This window comes from Rhinopithecus roxellana, chromosome 8, assembly GCF_007565055.1.
Source record: "Rhinopithecus roxellana isolate Shanxi Qingling chromosome 8, ASM756505v1, whole genome shotgun sequence".
In the NCBI taxonomy this organism is placed as follows: domain Eukaryota; kingdom Metazoa; phylum Chordata; class Mammalia; order Primates; family Cercopithecidae; genus Rhinopithecus; species Rhinopithecus roxellana.
This window is the reverse complement of record NC_044556.1, coordinates 116,853,756-116,879,909: the sequence shown is the minus strand read 5'-3', so window position 1 is coordinate 116,879,909 and position 26,154 is coordinate 116,853,756. Positions and strand designations below refer to the sequence as shown.

The following is a 26,154-nucleotide window of genomic DNA, read 5'->3' as shown; positions in this document are numbered from 1 at the left end:
TCTTGCCCCAGCTCCAAAATACTCCCCTAGTGTCCTGGAGGAGCCCCTTTTTCTTTGACCTTTGTCAGAGCTTCTTTTCTGTGGGTGGCTTGATAGAGGAAGGGACAAGTGACCAACCATGACTTTAGATTTAAAATATGAGCCACACACGTGAATAACCTTTTCTCTAATGCACCTCAACAAACTTTAATATGAAGGAGTTGTTTTCTAAATGAGCCATATCTATATGCATGAAACAGATTGCCAGAGCTGTGCTGTCCAATAGCAACATGTGTCTACTATGTCCTTGAAATGGCAATATTTTGGTGATAGTCACATAAGCTGAAAATAGTATCACATTAATTTCCTTTGTTTCTTTTTACTTTTTATTGTACTTCCTAGAAAAGCTAAAATTATCCACATTGCTTGCATTATATTTCTGTTGGATGGTGCTGTTCTAGAGGTATATGTCAGGTACCTGCATGTTTAGGTGCTACAGTGACATTTTACCATCATCACAAGTCTGAAAGGAGGGAAATTTGCTAGTTGTTTATAATACTACTAGTTTATTAGCAAGGCTTCAGTGTGGTAGAGATATAATGTCAGGGGAAGAAGTTCATAACAGGACTTCACCTTGATATGAGAACATGATGAAAGCATTCACCATGTCTTTCTGTAAATCAGTCTAGTTTTAAAATGGACTAATCTGCTCCCTTACGTCTTCCAGCCTCTTGTTTCCTGCACAGCTCTTTGCTTCCCAGAGCCCCTGAGGGGCACCTGTTCCAACTCCAGCTTTTAAGTTTCTCTGCCATATTATGCAGAAGGCACTTGGGTCCATATAATGCCAGCTGTGGGTGCCATATGGAAAAGCCATACCATCTACATATGTACAGTGTATTTCAGAAGCCAGAAGGAGTGTAGAGGAATGTGTAACTGATCTAGTTTTATCTTTCCCTTGCCTATGAAAATTTTAATCATTGAAATATCTTTAGGCCACAAATAGAATCATGTAGTGAGATAATTCTGAGTTAAAACCAAATATGTACTTTTGTTTTTATATGGACATAGGACTGTGTATGGATGTATGAAAATGTAGATTGAACATTTGGATACAGACGGGCTTGACTTTCCAATGAAGTGTATGGAGACGGATGTATAAATGAATGGAGATAGTGTATGTCAGTCTGCTCAAGCAGAGATTTCCTCCTCCTATAAATAGTTGGAGAGAAAGTTCTGTTTCTGCTTCCGCTTAGTTTAGGTGCAGAGTTCACTTAGATGGCTGCCAAAGATTGAGAGAGAAAGTCATTCTCTTGTCTCAGCCTAGCTTTGGTGATATGCTTCTCATACCACAAAGAGCGTGCACTAATGGCCCCACATATGGATGGTACCAACTGGAACCAGGCGTTAGGCTATGTTTTCCTTTGGAATAACCACTTTCCTTCTTCTTTTCCTTCCACTTCTTCTAGGCAGGACAGGGCTGCTTGCTGATCTCTTGCCCAGTTTTGCTGTGGAGATTATGCCAGGTATTCGGTCATTTAACTCTTTATTTGCTTGATTTGCCGTTATTCCATCTGTTTTGCTTCTGCATTAGTCGCTAATTGCTTCTTTAATTTATTTCCACATTTGTCTGTATGTTTCTGATCTTTTCCAGGATTAAACCCACTGGAAGGACTTTTAAATTGCATTTCTTCTGTTACTAGGCCTTAAAAGAATAATGATAATTAAAAATAGGCTGAGCTGGCAACCCAGTCCTTCAGTGTCAGGCATGCAGGCTCTTTGGCAATCTCCATGCCCATTTCAGTATTTCAGCTGTACCCATATGCGTAAAAGTATTTTTAATAGAATCAGTATTTATCTGCCTTCCTTATATCCTAAGTTGTATGTTTACCGATTCATTATTGTACAACCATGTTACTCTGAATTGCCTTTTATAACATCATCAGACTTTTTTTCAAACCTTAGGAAAGCTATGTACCCCTCCTCCCTTGAAAAATACACATTTGCAGACCTACATCACTTTGCACACAATTTCAGAGACTTACTAGTCCCTTTGAGTCCCTACAGGTCCACGGACCATACGTGAAGGACATCTGGGACAAATATGCATCTCTGCTTTTTATGTACCTTCAGCTGAATCCACCAGCCTAGACAAGCCAACATCAGTTTGGTGCACCTTTATGGTGTGCAGTTGAGGGAGGCACAGAGAGGAGCAAGAATGAACTGTGGGGAAGAACATATCTAAACTCAAACAGTAGGAAAAGAGATGATTTAGTCTTGTCTTGGAGGGTTTCTGCCAGAGTTTTAAGAGCTGCCTAACAGCAACAGAGATACAAAATATCCCTGAGTATTGGTTTTTAGCTTTTTTTTTTTTTTTGAGACGGAGTCTCGCTCTCTCGCCCGGGCTAGAGTGCAGTGGCCGGATCTCAGCTCACTGCAAACTCTGCCTCCCGGGTTCACGCCATTCTCCTGCCTCAGCCTCCCGAGTAGCTGGGACTACAGGCACCCTCCACCTGGCCTGGCTAGATTTTTGTATTTTTTAGTAGAGACAGGGTTTCACCGTGTTAGCCAGGATGGTCTCGATCTCCTGACCTCGTGATCCACCCGTCTCGGCCTCCCAAAGTGCTGAGATTACAGGCTTGAGCCACCACACCCGGCCTGGTTTTTAGCTTAATTCAAATTTTTAAAAACATCCAGAGTCTTCACCGTTGAGCTTCACGAATTATTCTTCTATGAATTCTAGTCCCTTTCCATTAGGTGACCAACCCAAACACAGACATTCTTTTTACTGATGTTGCTCCCAAGGACACAAATGTATGACTCTTTGTAACCTTATCCAGAATTCCCTCCATTTGTAAGCATTTGTTCATCACAAAAACAATGTTACATTGCAGTGCTTGAAACTAGCTGTTACATCTCCCAGGCTGTTACATCTCCCAGTCTCGAGAAAGAGTTACTGTGTTTTTCATAGCTGGCCTATAGGACTAAATTTGCCTCCCTTTGATTCCAAGAATCCTTTCACAGATAATGTTCTTTTGTTTCTCACATATAACTTTCCAATCTTATCCTTGACTGCTTGACCCAAGTTGTAGCCACCACTTCATACAGCTCATCTAAACCTACGAGCTCATATCTATCTCAGGCTACATTACATTGTTGTGTTGTTACTAAGGCTTAGGCCAAAGCCTTCTGCTATCGATTGTCCTTGGCATGAATGCTCTCCAGGCCACTCTAGCCAGGCACGAGGCCTTCCCATTCAAATTAAGAATGTATTTCAGAAAGATTAGTGAGGAGGGACATTCAGGAAACATGTTGTTTGTTTCCTCTAAACAAAGTCATTTTGTTGACCATTATTATACAACCCATTATTTAATAAAAATAACATTCTCAAGCTCCCAGCTGAATGTCCATTTAATTGAAGGAATATTTAGTAATCAAAATCTAAGAAAAACAATGTGTGCTTGAGGTTCAATTACAAAAGGATTTGGGATAGATGGCTTTTAACCAAAATGAATTGCTTTAGTCTTTTTGGCTTTTCAAGGAAAGCATGGCTCTCCCCAGTCTGTCCAGGCCTCCAGTGGGAAGTTGGGTCCTGTAGCCAAGTCTCTAAAGTATGATGCTGAGACAAGTCACCTGAGGGCCATAGTCATTTTTATCTAAGCCCCTTGCAATTTGTTTCCTTTCTCTTAATCTTTTGGGTGGGCAAATGAAATGGAATTCACATTCAGCTTCTGGGAGAGCTGTGACAGAGGCAGAGTTAACAAACACACCCAGATATACATATCAGCCTTGCTATTTATCCAAGCTCAGAGCCACTTGAGCCCTTGGCTAGGTTGGCTGCCTAGTATGGGTAGCTTGAGTGTGATCAAACCAAACTCATTATCTGTTCATGGGGACAGTGTCTTCTCTATGGAGACCATGTCTGTAGTTTTCTCTAGCCATGGATTATTGTCCTGGTATAAGCAAAAGGTTTGGATCTCAGCACTGGTGCTGAGTACAGGAAAGGTGTTCTAGGGGCAATCAGCAGGGAAAGCAGGTGAATACATTATATAAGGGGCCTGGAACCACCTAACTATAAACTACATCTAGACCCCTAGACATAGAGACCATTTCCTCAGGACTTATATAGAGAAGATTAACTTGACAAAAATAAAGAAATAAATAAGTATTCACAGAACCCACCACTTCATAGCCCAACAGACAATGTTCTCCCTCCCCCCAGCCAGGATTCTTTCAGCTCTGGTCCCATCCTGGTTCTGATGGTACAGTCAGTAGTGTAAATCGTTTCCCCAGTATAGGACTGAAATCCCCACATTGTTTTGTGCTGGTTATTACATGTGCCCAATGTAACATAGAAAACCTTCTTCCCTCTTCTCCATTCCCCTGGACTGAAGGTCTGCTCTTCTCACTCTCAGAGTTCCTCTTGAGTGTTGGGTCTCTGTCTCCTGTTAAGAGATGCTTTCTTCCCTAGGTCCCTCCTCCTCTCCCCCTTTCACTGGGAGATGCCAATCAGAGTGCACCCTGCCCTGGAGGTGGGCTGCCTCGAGTGTGGATTTCTTTGTGCATCCTTCCAGAGTGGGTGTTTGTTGGCCTGGTGCTCCTGGGCATCTTCCTCTTCTTCGTCCTGGTGGGGATCTGCTGGTGCCAGTGCTGCCCTCACAGCTGCTGCTGCTATGTCCGCTGTCCATGCTGCCCAGAGTCCTGCTGCTGCCCTCAAGCCTGTGAGTACAGTGACTGGTGGGGAGACAGAGCAATCGAGAGAAATGTCTACCTGTGTCTGACAGCTATGTGCGCTGGGTTCTTCCTCCACCTCCTGTCCTGCCACCCCCAAGATTAATCATTCCAGACTCTTCTCCGCTGGATGCCCCTGGCCTCAGGGATGACCATTCTCATTTGCCTGTTCACCTACCTACACCTGTCCACACTTCTTATCCATACCTATCACTCCCTGCATTTGGAATTCTCATGGACACTATTGGTAAAATGGAAGGACAGGTTTGGTGTGGTGCGGTTATGGGGGAAAGCTGTTCCCTCTCCCTGAGGCATTCAAACTAGAGGAAACTTCTCTGGTCATTCCTTTCTCATGCAGAGAACCTCCTTTTTATATAAGAAGAGTGTGCAAACTGTGGCCTTTGGGCACCCACCCTGCCACAGATTTGTTTTATTTACTCCCATGATGACATGGGCTACAATAGGGCCTAGTTCTCATTTGAGGAGTCACAATTTTTACCTTACTGGCCAAGCCCATATAGACATTAAGTTTGGTACCCCTCCATAAACCAAACACGTCTTGAAAGAGAGAGGTACACCAGGTATCTTTAGTATCTTCAGGAATAAAGCAGTTTCTGGGAAGAATCAGGTTATTTGCTCTGCTTTTGAAATCACAGAGCAGGGACAATATGCAAGCCCATTACTTGCTTTCCTTCTCAAGAGAAGGTTCAGGATCCTCCTTGAAGCAGCCCTGGGCAGTCCCTATGCTAGGCTGCCTCCAGAGGGGCCGAGGCAGCCTCCAGACAGTGTGGGGAAGAGTGGGCTGCTGCCGTCACTGGGGATGCTGCTGTGACAGCTCCCAGAACCACTTAATTACTTATTTGTCAGGTACTAAACACGGTAATTCCTTATGTCGTTGCCGTTTGGTGGAGCTGGAGGAGTCCAAGGGAGTGGGGGACAGTGATTCTGATTAATCAGTTCCGTTCTAGGAGAACAAACACTCACATGTGCACATACACACATCCAGGAGCTCCCTGAAGTGCATCCTCAGGGATTTTTGGTGTGAGGGTTGTGGAGGGTGGGACGACATAATCTCTCTTGCTCTTGATCTCCCTCCACAGTGTATGAAGCAGGGAAAGCAGCAAAGGCCGGGTACCCTCCCTCTGTCTCCGGTGTCCCCGGCCCTTACTCCATCCCCTCTGTCCCTTTGGGAGGAGCCCCCTCATCTGGCATGCTGATGGACAAGCCGCATCCACCTCCCTTGGCACCAAGTGACTCCACTGGAGGAAGCCACAGTGGTAAATGTAGTTCCAGACTGCCCTGCCCCATGCTTGTCTCGGGCCCCCATAGTGGTTCCTTGTTGTTAAGAACAGTCAGTTCAGTGATGTGTCTTTGGAAAATAGTTTTCTCCACTCCAGAAATGGGATCCTTCCAGCTATGTCAGATATCTTTTGGGGTACATGTCATGCTTTCCAAGGGCTACAGGACGTTGCTGACCCCTGCCTTCTCCCTAGGCTCCTCAATTACTAACACTATAAGAAAAGAGACAAGGTATCCCTTGAATGTTGATTATTCAGTTAGCAAATAGTTGTTTCATCCCTACCTACAGGAGTCCACTAGTACTGTGAGGGCCTGCAAGAAGTGTAGGACATGGTTTCTCTGACAAGCAGCATGGCCTGGTCAAGGAGAGAGTGGACCTTTATTAGGACAATCAGATGCTAAAGAGTATGCTAAAGACAATCAGTTCAAAGAAGAAAGAGCTGGACTGGTTACAAAAGCTTCAGGGAGGAGGTGAAATTTGAGCTGGGCCTAGAGGAATGAATAGGATTTAGGAAAGCACATTCAGGGGATACTGAGCACCCCAACTGGGAAGGTCAGTGTGATGAAATCCCAGAGCTGGGAGAACATAGTGTGAGTATGTGACAGTGTCCAGTTTGTCAAATTGACTGGAAGAAGGTAGGATATGATGGAGCCAGATTGGAGAGGGCTTTGAAACTCCTCCAGAAGGTCTGGGACTTGGTGTGAGAGCCACTGTGGGCAGACTCCTGAGGGCAGAGGTGGCACCATGACAAAGGGAGTGGCAAGCGGGAGACAGTAGAGCCAGAGAACATGAGCTAAGGTGTGGTCGAAGTGGTTGAGATATGTGAGCATCTAGATTATGATGGAGACAATGGAAGTGAAATGTGTGGGTAAAGCTGAGAGACACTTTGAAAGAAATAATGAGATATTGGGGAATGAAGGAAAAGGAGGCTTTAGGATGACCTCAAGTTGTCTAGATCATAGATCATAGACGGAATTGAAATAAGTGGTAAGGAGAGCTGATTTAGTTGAAGGTTACCCCCATTTGAGGCACAATTAACTTGTGGTTATAGGCAGGGGTGAGTAGGAGGTATAGGTGGAGGGGCAGGGTAGGGTGGAGAGGTAGAGGGGCATTAAAATATAGCTTTTCTGGAGGCATTTGAACAGGATTACAGGGTAGTGAAGGTTACTATTGTATGTGCTATACATTTAGAAGGTGATTTTTAAATCCCTAGATGTAGATGAGCCGCTAGGGTTGGTAAAACAGACATTTCTTCCCTGGAGTTATCTGGGCTGCCTCTATTATGAAGTGAGGAAGGGTATCTAGCCCACCTAATGAGCTGCCAGTGCCTGATTGTAGAATGAGTGGATATCCTCAGCAAGTAATTAGGATTTGTATTTTTCTCTCCCGGGAGCTGTTAGTAGAATTCTGACATCTGATACAGAATGAGTCACAGACTGAGAAGTAAAAGTTAATGATCAGTGACACACAGGGAATTAGAGAAATAAAGACAATATAGTCTATTTCCATGAAAGATGAAGTGGGCAAAAGAGACATTGGTGGAACTTATACTCTTTATTTGCCTTTTTTCTAATCTTTCTTCCCACCAGAATCCTTTCCCCCTTATTTTTTATTTAATGGGTTATCTAACAAAACTGTTCGTATATTCACAGAATAGCAAGTACTTGCTCTCTCTCGTTTTCTATCTTTTCCCCAGTTTCTCTTCGTTGCAGTTCAACCATTTTGGTCGCATTCTGCCATACTAACCAATTGTAATTAGAAGTGGCAATAAAATAGGAAAATATATTATTTCACATAACAAGAAATGTCAAGGTAAGGTAGTTCCAGGATTGGTTAATAGAACAGTTCAGGTAGCAGCCCTGAAGGACCTAGTTTTTTCTGTCTTTTGTTCTGTTATCCTGAGCACATCCTCTGTCCTCCTCAGCTGGCTCACCTCATGATCTCTTGATGACTGCATAGTTCCAGGTAATTAAGCACATTCAGAGATTGAAAATGGTATTCTCTTCCTTGTACCACTTTTTTCAAGAGTGAGAAAAACTTTTCCAGCAGACTTTCCCTTTTAGTTTTATCGGCAAGAATTAGGCTCATGCCTATTCATAAACAAAATTGGCTTGAACTACTCAAGACTCACCTCTTAGGCCTAAACAACTGTTTACTTTGGAAGTGAACAAAATCAGGGTTCTGTTAGCAAGGAAAAAGAGGAAGGGTGGTGATCAGTGTCACCGCAGCTAGTCTGGCCCATGCTGTCATGGTCTGGCTGGTGGAGCCAGAACAGACTTCTTCATGATCCTCACCAGACACACTTCTGTACTCATGGTCCCATGAGGAGTGTTAGTGATGGTGTTTGGCTAGTCCTCCTTTAGCCAAGGTGACTTATGCCAGTGTTCCATGTAGATTATTCTTTAAAGAACATTACAAATGTTAAGAAATGTTAATTTACAAAAATGTCAATTTAGCCTATTTTATATTTATATGCTACTTAAATTTTAGGGTAATTATTTCACAACACTAATTTTTCACATTACATTTGTACACAATAGTCTTTTGAACACTGTGTGGTTGAAAAGGGCATCTTTGATGAACTATATATAGTATAGCCAGTTGGTTCCCGAATGGTAAGAGGCACTCTAGTTCCTTCTCACATTCTTCATGGCAGCTGCTTGAGACCTTGTTACCATACAAGAAGACTGCCTGCTTCTGTGCTGCTCTGGATCCATCCCTTGCAGCTTTGTCAAGGCTCTCTCTCTGTTGAATACCCACACTCCGCCCTGTTCCCACCTCACATCTCCATTCTTTTCTTCTTTAGTGACTCCTTCCTGTCAGCATTCAAAATATGCTAAAGTCTCTCCCGTTAAAATACAACAATTCACAAAAATCCTGTGGTCCTCGGATGTTGTTTTCCTGTCCCTTTACTCTTCTTCACAGCCAAACTCCTTGAAAGAGTTTTGAATATTAAATGTTTCCTTTCCCTCTGCTGTCACCAACTCCCCGGCTCCCTTCCATCTTGCTATTGCTTTTACCACTCCAGAAACCAGCTCTTGCTAAGATTGTCTGATTGCTAAATTTAATGGATGCTTTTCAATTCTTACTTCCCTTGACTTCTCAAAAGCATTGCCACTCTGAGGCGCTCATCTTTCTTTGCCTTTCTCAGCACTGTACTTTGTAATTTTTCTTACCTATTTCCATGTATGCTGGGTGTTCTTCCACTGTGCATCCTCCAGATGTTCCTGTTTTGTTTGAGGTCCTCTCCCTGGGAAACCTTATTCACTCCTGTGGCTTCAGTCATCATCTATATGCTGATGACTTCTAATCATTATCTCCAGCCTCTCTTTTGCTCCTCAATACCATATATCCAACTGTCTTCTGGATCTCTCCACCTGGGTGTTTTGTAGGCATTTCAACCTCAGCCCCTCGGAAATTGAATTAATCTGCTGCTTCTTCACTTTGAACCAGCTTCTACATATCTTATCTCAGTGGATGGCATTGTTGTCCACCTTTTAGCCCAAACCAGAAGCAGAGACTTCATCCTTATCCCTTCCTTCTCCTCCACTTCCCTCATCCAGTTGGTCACCAAGTCCTTTCGATTGTAACTCAAAATAACCTTGAGTTGGTTTCTTTTCCTCCATCTTTACTGAAACTGTCCTAGTCCTTGCTGCCATTACCTCCCACCTTGCCTAACACAATTATCTCCCACCTGGTCCTTCCACAGCTACTCTGCTTTGCTCTAATCCATTTTGTTTCTACATCTACCTGTCCTCCACCCATTCTTCATGCAAAAGAATTGAGTAGGCAAGTAGGGTTTTGAAATGTCATTTTCAAAATTAATAAGGATGTGTATCTATATATATGCCTACTGTATGTACACAGAGAATATGCAAATTTTAAGAATCACTTCTCCCACAGCTGAGCTGCTGTCACCTTGGGGGTGGAATCTGGCAGCTGTTCCATCATCCATAAACAGCTTTACTTAGCTTATTAAGATAGGACAGGAAGAACAAGGCTATATCCATGAGTATCTGCCTCAGAGACTTCTTTTGCAAGTTTTACAAGTTGGATTTTGGCTGTAATAGGGAAATTAGCTGAAAACTTCCTAAGCCTTAATTGGGTCAAAAGTATCAGCGAAAATCCTTCAGCAATAAGAATTTTTAAAATTATAGTTTGGCATCAAAGTGAATATCCCAATATCCCCTCTCTGGTAAAATTGAAGTTGGCAAGGCTAATAAATTAGAGGAGGTGAAGTATGAAGAGCCACAGCAACCAAAGGACTTGGGCCAGACTGAACTTGAAAACAGATAAATCATCCATCGATCTTAAACTGAAACATCACTGGGGGAAAAAAAGTCATTTTCCAAATATGTTGAACCTTGGCCAATAGTCTAGGGCATTTCTTGTTAAATAGTCTAGGACATTTCTTGTTAAAACATCACCATATTTCCCAGAGAGTTCTCTGATCTTCAGACAAATTACAGATAAAAATCAATTTGACACCATGTTATTTGCTTTCAAATCAAGAAAAATTTAATGAATGCCTGCAAATTTTACCTGCCCGCAAGGAATTTACAGTCTACCAGGTGGTCGCTGGGGCTTGTAAGTGGAAATAAAAGAGTAAGTAATACAAGGCAGTATATTATAAGATTGATCCATGATGCCAGCTCAGAAAGGAAAATCTCATCCTTGGAGAGGAGGGACCAGGAAAGGTTTTCTGGTGTTTCATATGCTCCTCAGAATATATGTGACATAGAGCCAGATTCTACCAGGATCAGAGAATAGTTTAGTGTATTTCAACTTGTAGCTTATCATTTTTAAAAAGTCCAATAGGGCCGGGCGCAGTGGCTCAAGCCTGTAATCCCAGCACTTTGGGAGGCCGAGACGGGCGGATCACGAGGTCAGGAGATCGAGACTATCCTGGCTAACACGGTGAAACCCCATCTCTACTAAAAAATACAAAAAACTAGCCAGGCGAGGTGGCGGGCGCCTGTAGTCCCAGCTACTCCGGAGGCTGAGGCAGGAGAATGGCGTAAACCCGGGAGGCGGAGCTTGCAGTTAGCTGAGATCTGGCCACTGCACTCCAGCCTGGGCGACAGAGCCAGACTCCGGCTCAAAAAAAAAAAAAAAGTCCAATAGCTTTTAAAAGGAGGGTTGCCCAGGTTTTTAACTACTGAAACTAAATGGATGATACTCCTAAAGTCAAAAGATCAATACTTTGCCTCCGTCTTTTTTGAGAAATTAGAGGAATTTAGATTTCTGAAGTCATGGCTGCTGTGACTAAGAAGTCAAGGCCGAAAGTATCTGGTACAGTGGAGTTTCCTTATAATGTCAGTACTGAAGGCAAAACCATCATCTTCATTTGAGGCTATAAATGGTTACTGTAACTTTTCAGGGACATGATAACCTCTGCATACACAATCAAATCTGTATCATAATGAGGAGTGTAATTTGTTATAATGACATAGAAAACTATGCTGTAGTCCAAGTGGCAATTAACTGAGGATCCTCCAGCTGCTTCTCAGGGTAGCAGCCATCTCTCACCGACTGTCTCTCTCCACCAGGGCACAGCTGGTACATTGTTCCATGTAGCAACAACTTTATGGGCCCCCTCCCCCATGACCTCTAGCTCAGTATCACTGAATGTTTACCATAACAGTGCTTCACAAATTAGAACACCTCGATAAAACCACAGCTGCAGGTAGGGTAGGCCCTTTTCATAGTGCCTACAGACCTGCTAGTTTTCCTTAAAAAATAATTAATCATCATCATCATCATGATACTTATCTAAACTTTTCTGCGATCCAAGCCTTTCCCTTCCTGGTCAAAATTCTCCAATAAGCCACCCATATGGCCTCATCTGCTATATGTTATGATCTCTTATGGTTTCTATTCCCAGTTTCTCCTCATTCATTCACTCATTCCTTCATTCATTACAAACACACATATTTCAAATGTCTACAATGTGCCAGGCTCTATGCTAGGTGCTGGGGATACAGAAGTGAACCTAGTCCTTGCTTTCAGGAAGTTTGCAGTCTAGAGAGGAAAACTCTACTGAAAATGCACTTTTCAAAGAAACCATTAACCCTGCCCCAATTCCCAGGCTGACAGCAGTGCAACGAACATTTTTTAAGTTCCCCACTATGTGTAAAGCATGGTTTTAGGCACATGGAGATCTAGAACCATAAGGATTTTTTTCCTTCAAGAATCTTTGAGAAAATTGGACATTTATACAGATAACTTGAAACAAACTAGAATATATTAAGGGCAATAGTAAAATCAAACTGAATAATTTGTAAGTTAGCGAGAGAGAACTTTTCAAGCTATGAGAATCAAAGAAAGCCCTTTGGCTGAGGCAGTATTTGAGCAGCTCCTGATAATGACAGAGAACCCAAAGTGCTCCACTGATTTGGTCTTAGTTGTCCTCTCATCATTAAGAGATTATTTAAAGGTTGGGAAGTATTCATTGCATTTTATAGAAATGAAAACTGAGTCCTAGATAGGTCACCATTTCTTTGAGGTCCCTCAATAAATAGCACAGCATGCGTACATGATGCCCAGTTCCTCACTTCCCAGGCCAGAGCCTCATCCATCAGACATAACTGCCTCCAGAACAAACATAGAAGTTCCGTGGGATAATTGCATTTTAATTGAACTGTCTGTACAACTCAGTAAATGCCTCTGTAGAGATAGAATAATGTTTAGCTTGATAAATAAAGGTATTTCTGCTAATCATTGCTTCCACGCAAGGATTATGGATCTAACCTCTGAGAGAAAGTGCCACTAAAAATTGTGCACTGAGATTCATTAATTTTTTTTCTAAGTAATTCCACAATTTGAGATGAATGTGGACCGCCCAGTATATTCTCATATAGAAAATCAGTGCACCTGCAAATGGGTGTGTGGGTGACTTCTGTTTTTAGTGCTTGGACTACAATTAGAGTGGTTTGGAATTTTATATTTTAATCTTCCACGTAAATAGCTTGTGTGGGAGGGCTTTGTCCGCAGCCAGGGTAACGTGGCCAGACACTAGACAGCAGGGTTTTCTCTGGATTTACATGCAGTCATATGGTTTCTTTATGGTGTTTGCCCCACTTTGGGAACAGGGAATGTTGGAGTTAGGTCACTAGCTTACATCCCATTGAAAAGTCCTAAATAGCTGGAAGATAGGACCATGCTGTGCAGACCATATAACCCATGGCATAGCTAAAGCATTTCTTACTCTGGGCTTTCCTTCCTTGTCTTTCTCACCTTTCTCTTTTTACTACCTCTCTTCCTAGACTCTAGAGAGGCAAGATGCCCAAATATGGTTAAGCTTCCATCAGACTACATGGTTCCAGCCCTGGCACTGCTAAATTTTTCCTGGGCAAGTTATGAAACCCCTCTGACCCAAAATTTTCTCAAACATAAAATGTGGCTGATAATAGTACTGTTTCAGGTGGTTCTGAGGAACAAATGTCCATGTAAAGCATTTAGCACAGTACCTAGCACATTTTCAGTGCCCAGTAAGTACTGACTAATTACCATTATTTTTCAATACCCATCCCATCATTCCCTTCTCTCTTTCATTTTTTTCCTTTTCCTCTTATCTCTGCATTAGGCCCACTGGTATCTGTCACTCTTGGGGCTGGTATTGGGCTAGACTGATACTTAAGTGATATGGGGCTTAAACAGCCTTTGTCTCTGACAATATGAGTGATAGGGATGTAGGAGATGTTGTTTTCTCTCCTGCTTTAGTTTTGTTTTTTATTAAGCCCTGAAAATAACAGCTGCTTGTAACCACATCACAGCAGGTCAAATTAATCATGTCTAAAATACAGTATTCGTTTTTCTAAAAGGAAAATGCTGAAGAAATAAAATGGAACCATAATTAAAAATCCACATAGTTTGAATTTTGTTTTGTACTACTACGTATATGGTCTAGAAATTAATACTAGTTCTTATATACAACTCAGTTTAAGGAATTTTTGCATTATCTTCTAGGCAACTCAAAGCTTTCAGGCCAACTTTGTCAAGGTCCTTGATGTTTGAGTATCTGTAAGTTACCTGTGCTACCACAAAGTGAAGTTGGGATCCTCAGACAGTAGAGTGACACATGTCCTCAATCTAGAAAGTGGTCTTTTTTTAGTGTGAATACACTCCTCCAATGGAACGCGAAAGCATTGAGAAGATGAGCGCTAAGTGGAGCTGTAGGAGGTCAACAGCTAGGAAGCAGAGGTTAATAAATGACTAAAAATAGACTGTAATGGAATTTTGTTGTTGACCTTTAGGTCCTCCATTCCAGTGGCGCCATCTGATAAAGGGGATCACAGATATGGTCCCATATGTATAAATATAGATTGTTATTTCTGGGTGATTTCAACACGAGTTGTTATAATTGGAAACCCTATTTTTTACTTGGTAAAATAAATGGAGGCCTCCTTCTCCTGATATTTTCCTTTTTCAGCTCACCTTCTTGTGCTTTTCTCAACAGTTCGCAAAGGTTACCGGATCCAGGCTGACAAAGAGAGAGACTCCATGAAGGTCCTGTACTATGTTGAGAAGGAGCTGGCTCAGTTTGATCCAGCCAGAAGGATGAGAGGCAGATGTGAGCATCTGTTAGTTTTCTGTGATCTGTGCATTATGCAGGAGTTAGTATGTTAAGGGGATTTGGGGGTCACCAAACTTGGATAGCCCTGAGCTTACAGGCTTAGAATTAACAGGGGTACTGGTGACACTACTGAAGAAAGTAGCTCTCAGTACTCAGAGGGGAAAAACAGGTTTTCTGGTATGAAGAATAGAGCAATTCGGTAGCATCTTGGTTTGTGTTGGTTCTCTCCATGGGGCAGTCAGTATTGCTGGGGCTGTGTTATCCTGGGGTTTGGAATGCTTTATTAAAATAGTCTTTCCCTTCTACTACCTTTAAAATATATTCAAAGTAATGTCTTAAGATGTGGAAGCTTAAGTATCAGTTTTTTTCCAATGTGAAGGGCCCTAACCTTGGACAATACAATCACCAACTCGCTGCAAGGAGGCCTCCTGAAAGTAAAAGAACAAGTCTGGCACATGAATCTGGAAAAAAGAGGTTGTCGCTTCTCAAAGATGCCAAACAGCAAAGATTAAGGGGCAAGCAAAGAGGCTGCTCCTCTTATCAAAAGAACTTTTTGAATACTAAGTCTGAAGTGGCGGGGCCCCAACCCTTAACTCAGCCCCAGCCCTTGGATACTTTGCAGCTGACACAGCTGATTCTTGGGGTGGATTCCAACTTATCATGTATCATGGGAGGTAACACAGGGCAGGTCCCACATGGACAAGCTCATTATCAGAGGGTGCTGGCGGGTGTGGAAGTGAGGTCATTACGCTGTCTCTTTACCCTCCTCTTCTTGGAACTAACGAGAGACTTGACGGAATTGTTGGGGAAACAGTCCCAGACTAGAGGAGCTTTATTCAGATTAAGGACAACATATTCCACCCAGTTTGCAATTCTAAATTCATCCTGTCTGCGTTGTATCCATTGCTGTATCCTCCCACCGCACTGACTATAAAAAGACCATTTCCAGATTGGAATGTCAGGAATGCAGATGTCACTGCACTTGACAAGCTAGTTGTAACAATGTTGTCATGGATCCCTGTAAGGGGCCAGAGACAGAGTGAGTCAGGGACCACAGAGGAGTCTGTGCAGGAAATCTGCGAATCTCACAGCTCAGAGAAAAAGTTAACCAGCTAAGGTTAAAACTAAAGGAAGAATTCTGGTTTAGGTGATGTCTCCTGTCTCTCTACTCGATTAAAATGGCCTCTAGGGGCTTACTGGTCATAAGGTACTCTTACAGTCGAAGGGGATCTTAGAGATGGCCTAGGTCAACCTTTGTAGTGTGCAGATGAGGAAAGAGAAACCTAGGGATGCGGTGACACAATTAGGACAAGATTCCAGCTCTTCTGATTCCCAGTCCTGTGCTCTTTCCACAAGAAACACTTGAGCTAACTGTGGATGGCTCCATGGCTATAATGTGGATGGCTCCATGGCTCCGTTCTATTCAGAGACCATAGGACTTCTAGAATGCTAGAGCTGAAAGGGATTCTGAGGTTGTTGAATCCATCCCCTTCACTAAGGCAGAGAGGGAAAGTAACAGGCGCCAGTACTCAGTGCCAGTGCCAGAACTGGAACCCTGATCTCCTGGAACCTGCAAGTTAATATTATAATAACTGCATAGAGATAAAATAGGAATACTGTTTACTTTGAGAAGTCCTATTCCTGAAGAACATAGTAAACCATGGGGTGAATCATGGAAGTGGGCAATCTTGAAATCTCATTATAAAATGGATCTCATGGTTTCAGGTTGGGGCAGGAGAATAATAGATTCTGTAAGAATTGCGTCTGAGGTCCAGGCTCATGAATTTGCTAGCCAGTATGGTCCTCATTTGCTTTGCCCTTCTAAATGTGGGGGTCCTTTGGGGGATGTTTTTAGTCTGGGAAGTTCTAGTACAGGGCTCAGCAAACTATATCTCCTGGGCCAAATATATTTCACTTCCTTTTTTTTTTTTTTTTTTTTTTTTGACACAAGGTCTCGCTCTGTTATCCAGGCTGGAGTGCAGTGGCACAAACACAGCTCACTGCAGCCTCAACTTCCTGGGCTCAAGGGATCCTTCCACTTCAGCCTCCCCAGTAACTGGGACCACAGGCGTGTGGTACCATGCACAACTAATTTTTTTATTTTTTATAAAGATGAAGATCTTGCCACGTTGCCCAGGCTGGTCTCAAACTTCTGGGCTCAAGCAGTCCTCCCTCATTGATCTCACAAAGTGCTGGGATTTTATGGGCATGAACCACCATGCCCAGCCCCACTTCCTATTTTTGTAAATAAAGGTTTATTGGAATACAGCCATGCCAATTCACTTATGTTGCATCTATGACTGCTTTCATGCTACAGTGGCAGAATTGAATAGTTGTGCCAATGTGGCTTGCAAAACCTAAAATATTTACTCTCTGGCCCTTAACAAAATGAAGTTTGCTTACCCCTGTCCTAGAGTTACATTATGGATGTCTGTGATATGGGGGCAGATCGATGTTTGTGTTCAACTTGGGCAGAAATTTTAGCACAACATACAACTTAGACAGTCCATCACTGTGAATAGTGAAACATAGATCGTCCTCACTATCTAGATAAATGAGAAAAGTGAAGTATTCCCTGAAGTTTTAGTAAAGTTCTGAGCCAACAATGCTATTTTTCATCATTTTCAGACAGCAAGAAGTCCACAGAATAGTTGAATAGTCAAGGGGAAACATGTACCTAGTATCCATATACCCACTGCCTTAGCCCATGCTCATCTAGGAACCTGGAAGATCCTGCTCAAGTAGCACCAAGCCTACTTTCAGCACTTGGGCAGACCTCTTCCCCTCTCCCAAAAAATTTTTCCAGGGGTATGTGTCCATGAGTGGCTAGGCCAGCATTTTGGAAATATGGGAAGAAAAGGGGGTTGTGCTGTACTTATACCTGTAGGCCTCTACTTATACTCTGGCCCCGGCCCGAAAATATAAATGGGGGTATCTAGTCACAGCTTTCTAATTTCCTAAAGTGGCCTGGGTCCTAAAGTGACCAAATATGCTCATTTGGTGCATTTTAAAAGCCTCTTCTGTGTGATCCCTGGGATATTGGAATTCATGGGGATCATGAGAAAGGGAAAGTTCTAGATTTTAGTAATCAATAGTATCCGAGTTATTTTCCTTAAAATAGGCATAGTCCCTTCTTTTTACATGGAAGAAAAGGTTAAACATTAAATTATAATTAAAAATCAACTGATTGCACGATTAAACTGAATGGCATTCATGGTAAATGCCGTGTCCCTGGTGAAACAGAACTAGGAGGCTGTGTTGGGAGACCCTCCCTCATCTTTGTGCAAAAATCCCCTGTTCCTCCAAGGACTCCTGGGGATAGCGAGTGGGGGAAGTAGAGGGAATCTGAGACACATATTTCCACATCTTATCTTGGCCCACCTCTCACTCAGCAGGTAGGCCTGAAATTTGGTAAATGTTGTTTCTGATAATATTTTGAAGTTCTAATTAAAGGATTTTAGAAAACAAATGGATTCAGTTACATTGCAAATAGATTCACTAGATTTATTTTTTAAGTACAGTGAAATTCAATACATTTCAAAGTTGTATAAATAAATAGTTGAGTTTTTGTTTATTTTTTCCTTTCCAGACTGTGATTCTGGTCCTTGTTCACAACTGCTTTTGCAAAAAGCTAATCAGGCCACTTTAGGAAATTAGAAAGCTGTGACTAGATACCCCCATTTATATTTTTGGGCTGGGGCCAGAGTATAAGTAGAGGCCCACAGGTATAAGTACAGCACAACCCCCTTTTCTTCCCATATTTCCAAAATGCTGGCCTAGCCACTCATGGACACATACCCCTGGAAAAATTTTTTGGGAGAGGGGAAGAGGTCGGCCCAAGTGCTGAAAGTAGGCTTGGTGCTACTTGAGCAGGATCTTCCAGGTTCCTAGATGAGCATGGGCTAAGGCAGTGGGTATATGGATACTAGGTACATGTTTCCCCTTGACTATTCAACTATTCTGTGGACTTCTTGCTGTCTGGGGAGGGACACAGCCAAAGGAGGCCAGAATGCGGTGCCTCTACAGCATATGGCGGGATTGGCTCTGAAGGTCCATCTTAGGACTGAGCCAGCAGTAAGGAAGATGCTGCGATCTGTGGCTTCTGTCTCTCTTTTTCTGTTTCTGGCTTAACATGCCTAGGATCAACACAGCTCATCACAGAATTATAAAGGAAGAAGAAAACATTTGAACAAGGATGATGATGTTACTAGGAGGAGGCCAGCAACAGAGAGCCTGAGTTCTGGAAAGCCTGCCTTAGGTGCAACAATAACAAACTTGTTCTCCTATTCCAAGAACAAACCATGTAGGAACCTCCCTCTCTATAAGCAAGTAGGCTTCAAACTGGAGCCAATTCCTGCTGAGCTAAGAATGCAAACACCACTAGTTCAGGTTTACAACCCACCTTGGACAGGAATGAGGCGGGAGTTTCCTGCAGCCTAGGGTCTCAGCCCTTAACAGGATTCCCTTCCTGTCGAACACAGAGTAACACATAGAAAGTTCTATGATGCCTGGTTTTGTCCCTGCAGATAACAACACCATCTCAGAACTCAGTTCCCTACATGAGGAGGACAGCAATTTCCGCCAATCTTTCCGTCAGATGAGAAGCAAGCAGTTCCCTGTGTCTGGGGACTTGGAGAGCAATCCTGACTACTGGTCAGGTGTCATGGGAGGCAGCAGTGGGGCAAGCCGCGGGCCCTCAGCCATGGAGTATAACAAAGAGGATCGAGAGAGCTTCAGGCACAGGTGATGGCTGTGAGGGGCAGGTCTGGTCGGTGTGAGGGGCAGCAGCTGGAAAGCAGGGTAGATCAGAGGCAAGGAAGATGCCATCCAGTAGTATCTCTGTCTCCCATTCCAGGTTATCCTGACACATCTCTCTTTCTACAGGATATTGAACATCTCACATTTGTCAAGACAGGACACACTTGTGACAACATGTGTAGAATTATTCAAAACCTTTGAAATGGGTCCCCTAGACCCTTTAATGAACATTAATATATCTCTGCCCTTCTCATATTTTTATCCTATAACCTTTAAAGAATCCCACCCATCATCTCACATCTTTTTTTTTTTTTTTTTTTTTTCTCGGTAGAGACAGGTTTTTGCCATGTTGCCCAGACTGGTCTTGAACTCCTGAGCTCAAGCGATCCGCCCACCCCGGCCTCCCAAAGTGCTGGGATTACAGGCGTGAGCCATCATGCCTGGCCATCTCCCTCATTTTTGATCATTTGGTATATGAAAGATAAAATGTCAAACACTTCTCTTGCATTTAATTCTCGTAACTCTAAAAGGCAGCTACTATTAATGTCCCCAATTTTAAGCTCGAAAAATGGAAACTTCCAGGTGCTAAGGCACTTACCCAGGTGATGTGGTCTCCCACAACAATTGTGGGAGGTTAAGATTTGCTATTCCCCCTAAGTAGCACCTTCACCACTCATCTGTCCTTTACCTTCTTACCTTTACTCATCTTACCTTTACAAATTGCAAGGGTCCCTCTCCCCTCCTGCCCCAGTAGGTAAATTGGCCCTCAGCTCTGAGGGAAGAAAAGGCCTCTCTGTGTGTCACCACACATTACAGGGATTCCTGGGACCATAAGTGTGTGTACTGACGACACCTGCGCTGGCTTTGAGGTTGGAGACGTGTGGCTGTCAACGAGAGGTCACAACGTAATGACCAGAAGGCAGCTCCACGGTGTGTTGGTATTCCATAGGACACAGAATATGTTCTATCCACACGACTCCATTTTGATGCGTGGCACACAAGTGGGATAGACTCGGTTGCCCCCACTTGACGTTCTGGGGTGTGAGAGGAGCCTGGAATGCTTCATCCAGCTTGGAGCGGAGCTAAGGCTCAGGCCGAGGTCTCCAGAGCGCAGCCCCAGGACACGATTGGTAATCTTGGAGCTCTGCCTTGAGCTCGAGGGAGGGACTGACCGTCTGACCCCCTCCTCCTCTGCCCGCAGCCAGCCACGCTCCAAATCCGAGATGCTGTCACGGAAGAACTTCGCCACGGGGGTGCCGGCCGTTTCCATGGACGAGCTGGCGGCCTTCGCTGACTCCTACGGCCAGCGGCCCCGTCGGGCCGAAGGCAACAACCACGAGGCGCGGGGCGGGAGCCGCTTCGAGCGCTCGGAGTCGCGGGCGCACGGCAGCTTCTACCAGGACGACTCCCTGGAGGAGTACTACGGCCAGCGCAGCCGCAGCCGCGAGCCCCTGACCGACACCGACCGCGGCTGGGCCTTCAGCCCCGCGCGCCGCAGACCCACCGAGGACGCGCACCTGCCGCGGCTCGTGAGCCGCACGCCGGGCACCGCGCCCAAATACGACCACTCGTACCTGGGCGGCGCACGGGAGCGGCAGCCGCGGCCTGAGGGCGCCAGCCGAGGCGGCAGCCTGGAGACGCCGTCCAAACGGAGTGCGCAGCTTGGCCCGCGCAGCGCCTCCTACTATGCGTGGTCGCCGCCCGGCACCTACAAGGCCGGCTCGTCGCAGGACGACCAGGAGGACGCATCCGACGACGCGCTGCCACCCTACAGCGAGCTGGAGTTGACCCGCGGCCCATCCTACCGTGGCCGCGACCTGCCCTACCACAGCAACTCGGAGAAGAGGAGGAAAAAGGAGCCCGCCAAGAAAACCGTGAGACTGCATCTGCCTCCCCTCCTCCGAGGGGGCTGAGTGGGAGCCGCCAGGCAGGGCGGGCAGTGTCGTTGTCCTGGGGCCGGGGAGGTGGCGAGGTGGGAGGGCCCTGCCTGGAGAGGCCACAGGGGCCTGCCTGGGCGAGTTCATCCGCGGATGGTAGGCTGGGGGCTTTTTCAATCTCACTCTGTCCAGGGTCAGATGAAGGAAGGAAGCAAGGGCTGGGAGAGTTGAAAAACAAGAAGAAAGTTGAAGGCGTGTAGATGGTTTTACAGGGAGCATTAGGTATTTAACCAACTCGGAAGGGTTTAGTATCAGGATTCCAGGAGCCATCACCACCAGCGGCCCTTAGTGGGCTTCTGGGGTCTGTGTGCAGAATCTTCAATGCATGCTTCTATGTGCATTCCTCCCCAGCCCTGCTTGGGGCGAGGGTTTGTAACTTGCATCAGATTTTCAAGAATCCACATCCCAGAGAAGGGTAAGAGCCACTGCTGTTTGCAAAGGACAACTCATGTCTCCTCCTTTGATGTTTTATGGAGTGTAAACTGTATTGTGCTTGTATATGCGAAGGAAATCCTTTGGTCCCTACCCAGTTCATTGTCTCTTTTGTAAGTGGTCTTATATAGACTTCATTATTTTCAAAATGCCAAGAGCTGCCTACTCCGTCCCACAGCCCCAAAATGGGAGCCCTCGACCTCAGAGAAAGGTTGGGGGACAGTCACAAATGTCCATTGTGGGGTACCAAGTGCCTCTGACCCCCATGCTTTGGAGATCACTCTCCAAGCACAACTGCTTCTCCCCCTTTGCAATTACCCTCCCTCCTTCTGTTTTTTATGAATCCAAGCTGGACGTTTTCTTTAGTGTTTAGTATGGGGAGAAGGAATATGAACAGAAAAAAGTTTTGATACAATTAACCTTTCCAAAGGAATTCAGTGTATTTTATTTTTCTTTAAATAAAAAAATGTAATAACCAAAGTAGTATGAGTAGGGAAGAAACTTTCAGGCGATTTCAGGTTTATGGAATACCAACCACACTTGCTGTTGTGGAGTTCTAAACATAGTAGTTATCCTAAAGGGGGTGAGAAGTTATTCTGTGACCATGGAACTAAGCCTATCAGATGTACGCTGGCTTTAGCCTCTATGAGGCTTGGGATCAACCATCACAGGTCTAATGAAAGGTTCTGAGAGTCAGGGGTACCTGGCACTGAACAGGTTATGGACTCTGCCCAGAGAGCCATCTGTTATGGGTTGTTTTCTTTAACTAGCATGTGGCTTAATGTTGGGCTCTTTCTGCTCTTTCCTAGAATGATTTTCCAACCAGGATGTCCCTTGTGGTCTGATGTTGTCAACATTTCTCTGGATGACGAGAAATGGACTATGGGGACAAGACACAAATCCAAGAGCCAGCAGACCCGGGACCTTCTCTGGCCATCACCTTGGAAGATTTGCTGATCTCTACTTTGGCAAGGGATGGGAGGCAGCCTTTAAGGGAGGCTGATTTCAAACCTCTGTGCCCATCTAACTAGTTTGAGAAACTTACCAAGAAAGCAAGAATGTGCGAGAATATTCCTACATAGAGTTTCTCAACTATAGTGTTTATCCTGCCCATCCTCCTCCCTTAACAGAACCAGGACTCCATTTACAATTCTGAAAGAGAGTTCGCTCTGGACTGCTAATCTCCAGAAATTGCCTATGCCTACAGTATGCTTTTCTATACCTCCTGTGCTATACTTAGAGACAGAAGAATTTATTACTACTATTAGAAGAAGGCCTTCTGCTGACAAGGGAAGATAGCTTCAAGTCAAGATATACCTTTTATCCCCATCACTTTCCAGTCACTAGTCAATGACTGTTGTTACACTAAAATCAAAAGGCCTTTGGTGAGCTCAGTGACAGTGACCTCTGGTACAATCACAGAAATGACTTCAATTTGCTGTTCTGAATGACAATTCTTAAGTGGCTAGGACAAAGCAAAAGCGAGTATACCTTTTTGAAAAGCTGTCTTAAGTGGTATTTCCTTTTCCATTCTGAGAACGTAAACTGCTTTTTCCTTTTCTGCTGCACATGTCAACATCTGAGTCTTAGACATTAAGGGCTCTTCTCTTCCTCCCCTCTCCTGGACTTTCCACAGGTTGGTGCCACACACACAGCCCTGCCTCCCTCTGCACTCGGATTAGATTGTCATTGGGTGCCTTGTGATAAATGCTTAAAATACACGCATGAAAGAGAAGAGGGAGACGAGGAGAAAGCAGTAATGCATATAGAAAAGAATGAGAAGGAATTTAAGAGGGAAATAACATCGTCTCGTTATATTTTGAATGTGGACCATTTCACCCACAAACTTCACTCAATCTTTTCTGGTTTTGTGCTTCACTTATCATTCATTGTTTCTGCCATCCCAGTTCTGCCATTCTAGGACATGGGGGATGTGGAACATACAGCATTTGGCCTGACTAGACTGCCACTATGGCTGCTTTCAAGAGATTAGAGATACTGCTTTCTCAGGAAGGAGTACTTCCTATTCCCACCCTTACCTAAATGATAGATTTTGCCTAAATTCCAAAACTAGATTTCTGGATTTTGTCATTTGTGTAGATAGCAAAAATGGCCACAACTTCCTTCTCATCAAGAGGTGCCATCTTTTTTTCCTACCCCTTGAATCTGGAGTTGGCTGTGTGATTTGATTTAGCCAGTAGCCCAACAAATGTGACACAAGCAGAGACTTGAAAAGTTCTTGTGCATGGGGCTTGTCCTCTTTTGCTGCCCTTGGGAACCTTGCAACTACCACCAGGTGAACAAGCCTAGACTATCCTGCTGCATGACAAAAGAAAAGGGCCCAGTTACCCCATCACCCTATCTGCAGCCCATCAACTTTCAGCTGATTGCAGATATATGAGTGAGTCCAGCTAATACCAACAGAAGAACTGCCTAGCTGAACCCAGCCCAAATTTCTGATTCCTACTCAAGGCATGAGAAGTTGATGCATTCTTTATGTTAATTTCTCTTCAAGAACAAACCTGACTCGTTCTTGTCTGAATGTTCATCCATGAACCCCTTACTCCATCCAAACTTGTGTTTCTCATAGCCTCCGCTTTTGTTGACAGATTTTTATCAAAACTTTTCACCCTGCACTCTTGTGGGGTACATGTTTGGGTCAAATCTGTGGAGGATGATGCTTGACTTTGCTATCCCTTAATCCAGCAGTGGTTTCTTCCCTGTCTATGGATCTGTGGACAACCTCTGAAGAAGGTCTGTTCTTTAACATCTTTTTGGTCTTCTCCAGAGCCACCTTACTGGAGCTAGACCCTATTCTCAGAGTACCATTCCTCTAGTATCCATTTGTACTTCATGACATTTCCAGAAAACGTCCTATGTTTGCAATGAAATAAAAAAGTGGCTGGGTGAGGGTCGGAGGGATGAGCTGGTATGTGTCATTGCTTGGAGAATTGACCTACGAAAGAATTTCCCTGTTGCTTTGGCCGGTCCCAGAGAAATCAGGAAAACAGTTGAACCCAGTGCTGGTACTTCCAAGGGCTGGAAGACACAAGCCATAACCCTGGTGCTGAGTTTTAGACTTGCTGGTGTCCCTGGCCTCTGAAAGCCTAGGTCTAGCCTGTCTGTTTGGACCCCAGTTCAGATGGAAAAGATGATAAAAAACGTTTCTTAGTCACCAGCTTTGGATTTCAACTTGCTCAGGCAATTTTGGAGAATATTGGGTAGCTGTGGTAGCTATTATTGCTTTATACTGAGCACTGTGTCAGGCTTTTCACCACCAAAGAGCCTCATAGCACCAGCTGCAGAGACCAAAAATAATGTTTTTTTTAAAAAGCTAAAGACGTATGATTTTGGTGAAGGTTGAGGGTAGCAATGGGAAAGGATTAAAGAATTATTAAAATTGGAAACCTGCAATTCCAAAGACAACAAAACTATGGATAGACTGAAAAATACAAAGAAAATAGCAGGCTACTGAATTAACCTTGGGAGTTGGGACCAGGTTGTCCTTTGTAGAACTGCATAAATCATTCAGACTTCCAGGCCTTCAGTAGAAAGAAAAGGCAGTTGTTTCTGGGTATATGGACAGGAGTTAAGGCTGAGTTGACAAATCAAAGCTTGCTGTCCTCAGCACCCCTGACTTTCCTCTGTGTGTCCTTTTGTTTCTTCTCCCTTGAATAGTGTGTCCTGCATAGGAAATGGTTATATTTGTTAGCTTCTTTCCTAGGTTTTATTGGGGTACAAAGTAAATCTTGTGTAAGACATAATCTCTGTCCACTAGGACCCTGTAATTTAATAGGGGAAATAAGACATGCTCAAGAAAGGAGATTTTATACATAGAGTATGAAATAGTGCTATGGATAAATTATAATAAACCCAGAGATTTAGTTTTTTAAAAAACTTAAATGGGAATACTTTGATATTAAAGTGTTGTATGTGTTTGTCCATCATCCTATTTAAATATATGCTCGGTGATCTGAAAAGCCAGTATTCAAAAGTCTGAACTGAAAAGAGGTGAATTAGGATCAGGAAAGGGTGAGCAGCAGGGGTCCCAGAGGGATGATGCATAAGCTGCTGTACTTGCCTGTGAGTCACTACTGAGTCAGGAACATGCTGGAGGAGGGAGTGTGGATGCAGGTGGCAAGGAGGTATCCCCTGGTAGATGAGCTGCTTCTCTGGGCCACGCATGGATTCATTAGGAAGTTGGAGACAATGGCCATGGACTTGGCGCATGTCAGCTATTCCATCCGAGCATGCTCACAGGGGAGCTCAGGTCCCATCTTTGCCAACACAGGGCAGGTCTCACGGAGATGCTAGGTCTCTCATCCCCCGTCTCATGATCCTCACTGTGCACTTGACATAGGATTAGGCATACTGGAGATGGGAAAAGGCTGCCACCCAAACCCAAGGCACCTGACCACATCTGTAAATATTTTGGAATAGTCCAC

At 44.1% G+C, this 26,154-nt stretch overlaps 1 protein-coding gene across 1 annotated transcript in view; it reads left to right on the top strand.

Annotated features, from left to right (window-relative positions):
- Nucleotides 1-23,142, top strand: part of ILDR2 (immunoglobulin like domain containing receptor 2) — a 56,677-nt gene extending 33,535 nt beyond the window's left edge. The window contains exons 4-10 of the mRNA XM_010373377.2: nt 1,446-1,502; nt 4,551-4,697; nt 5,808-5,984; nt 14,466-14,579; nt 19,109-19,325; nt 20,542-21,214; nt 22,519-23,142. Coding sequence (XP_010371679.1) covers nt 1,446-1,502; nt 4,551-4,697; nt 5,808-5,984; nt 14,466-14,579; nt 19,109-19,325; nt 20,542-21,214; nt 22,519-22,554 — 1,421 coding nt within the window. The 3' untranslated portion in view covers nt 22,555-23,142. The remainder of the gene's footprint in view (nt 1-1,445; nt 1,503-4,550; nt 4,698-5,807; nt 5,985-14,465; nt 14,580-19,108; nt 19,326-20,541; nt 21,215-22,518) is intronic.
- Nucleotides 23,143-26,154: the final 3,012 nt, after the last annotated feature.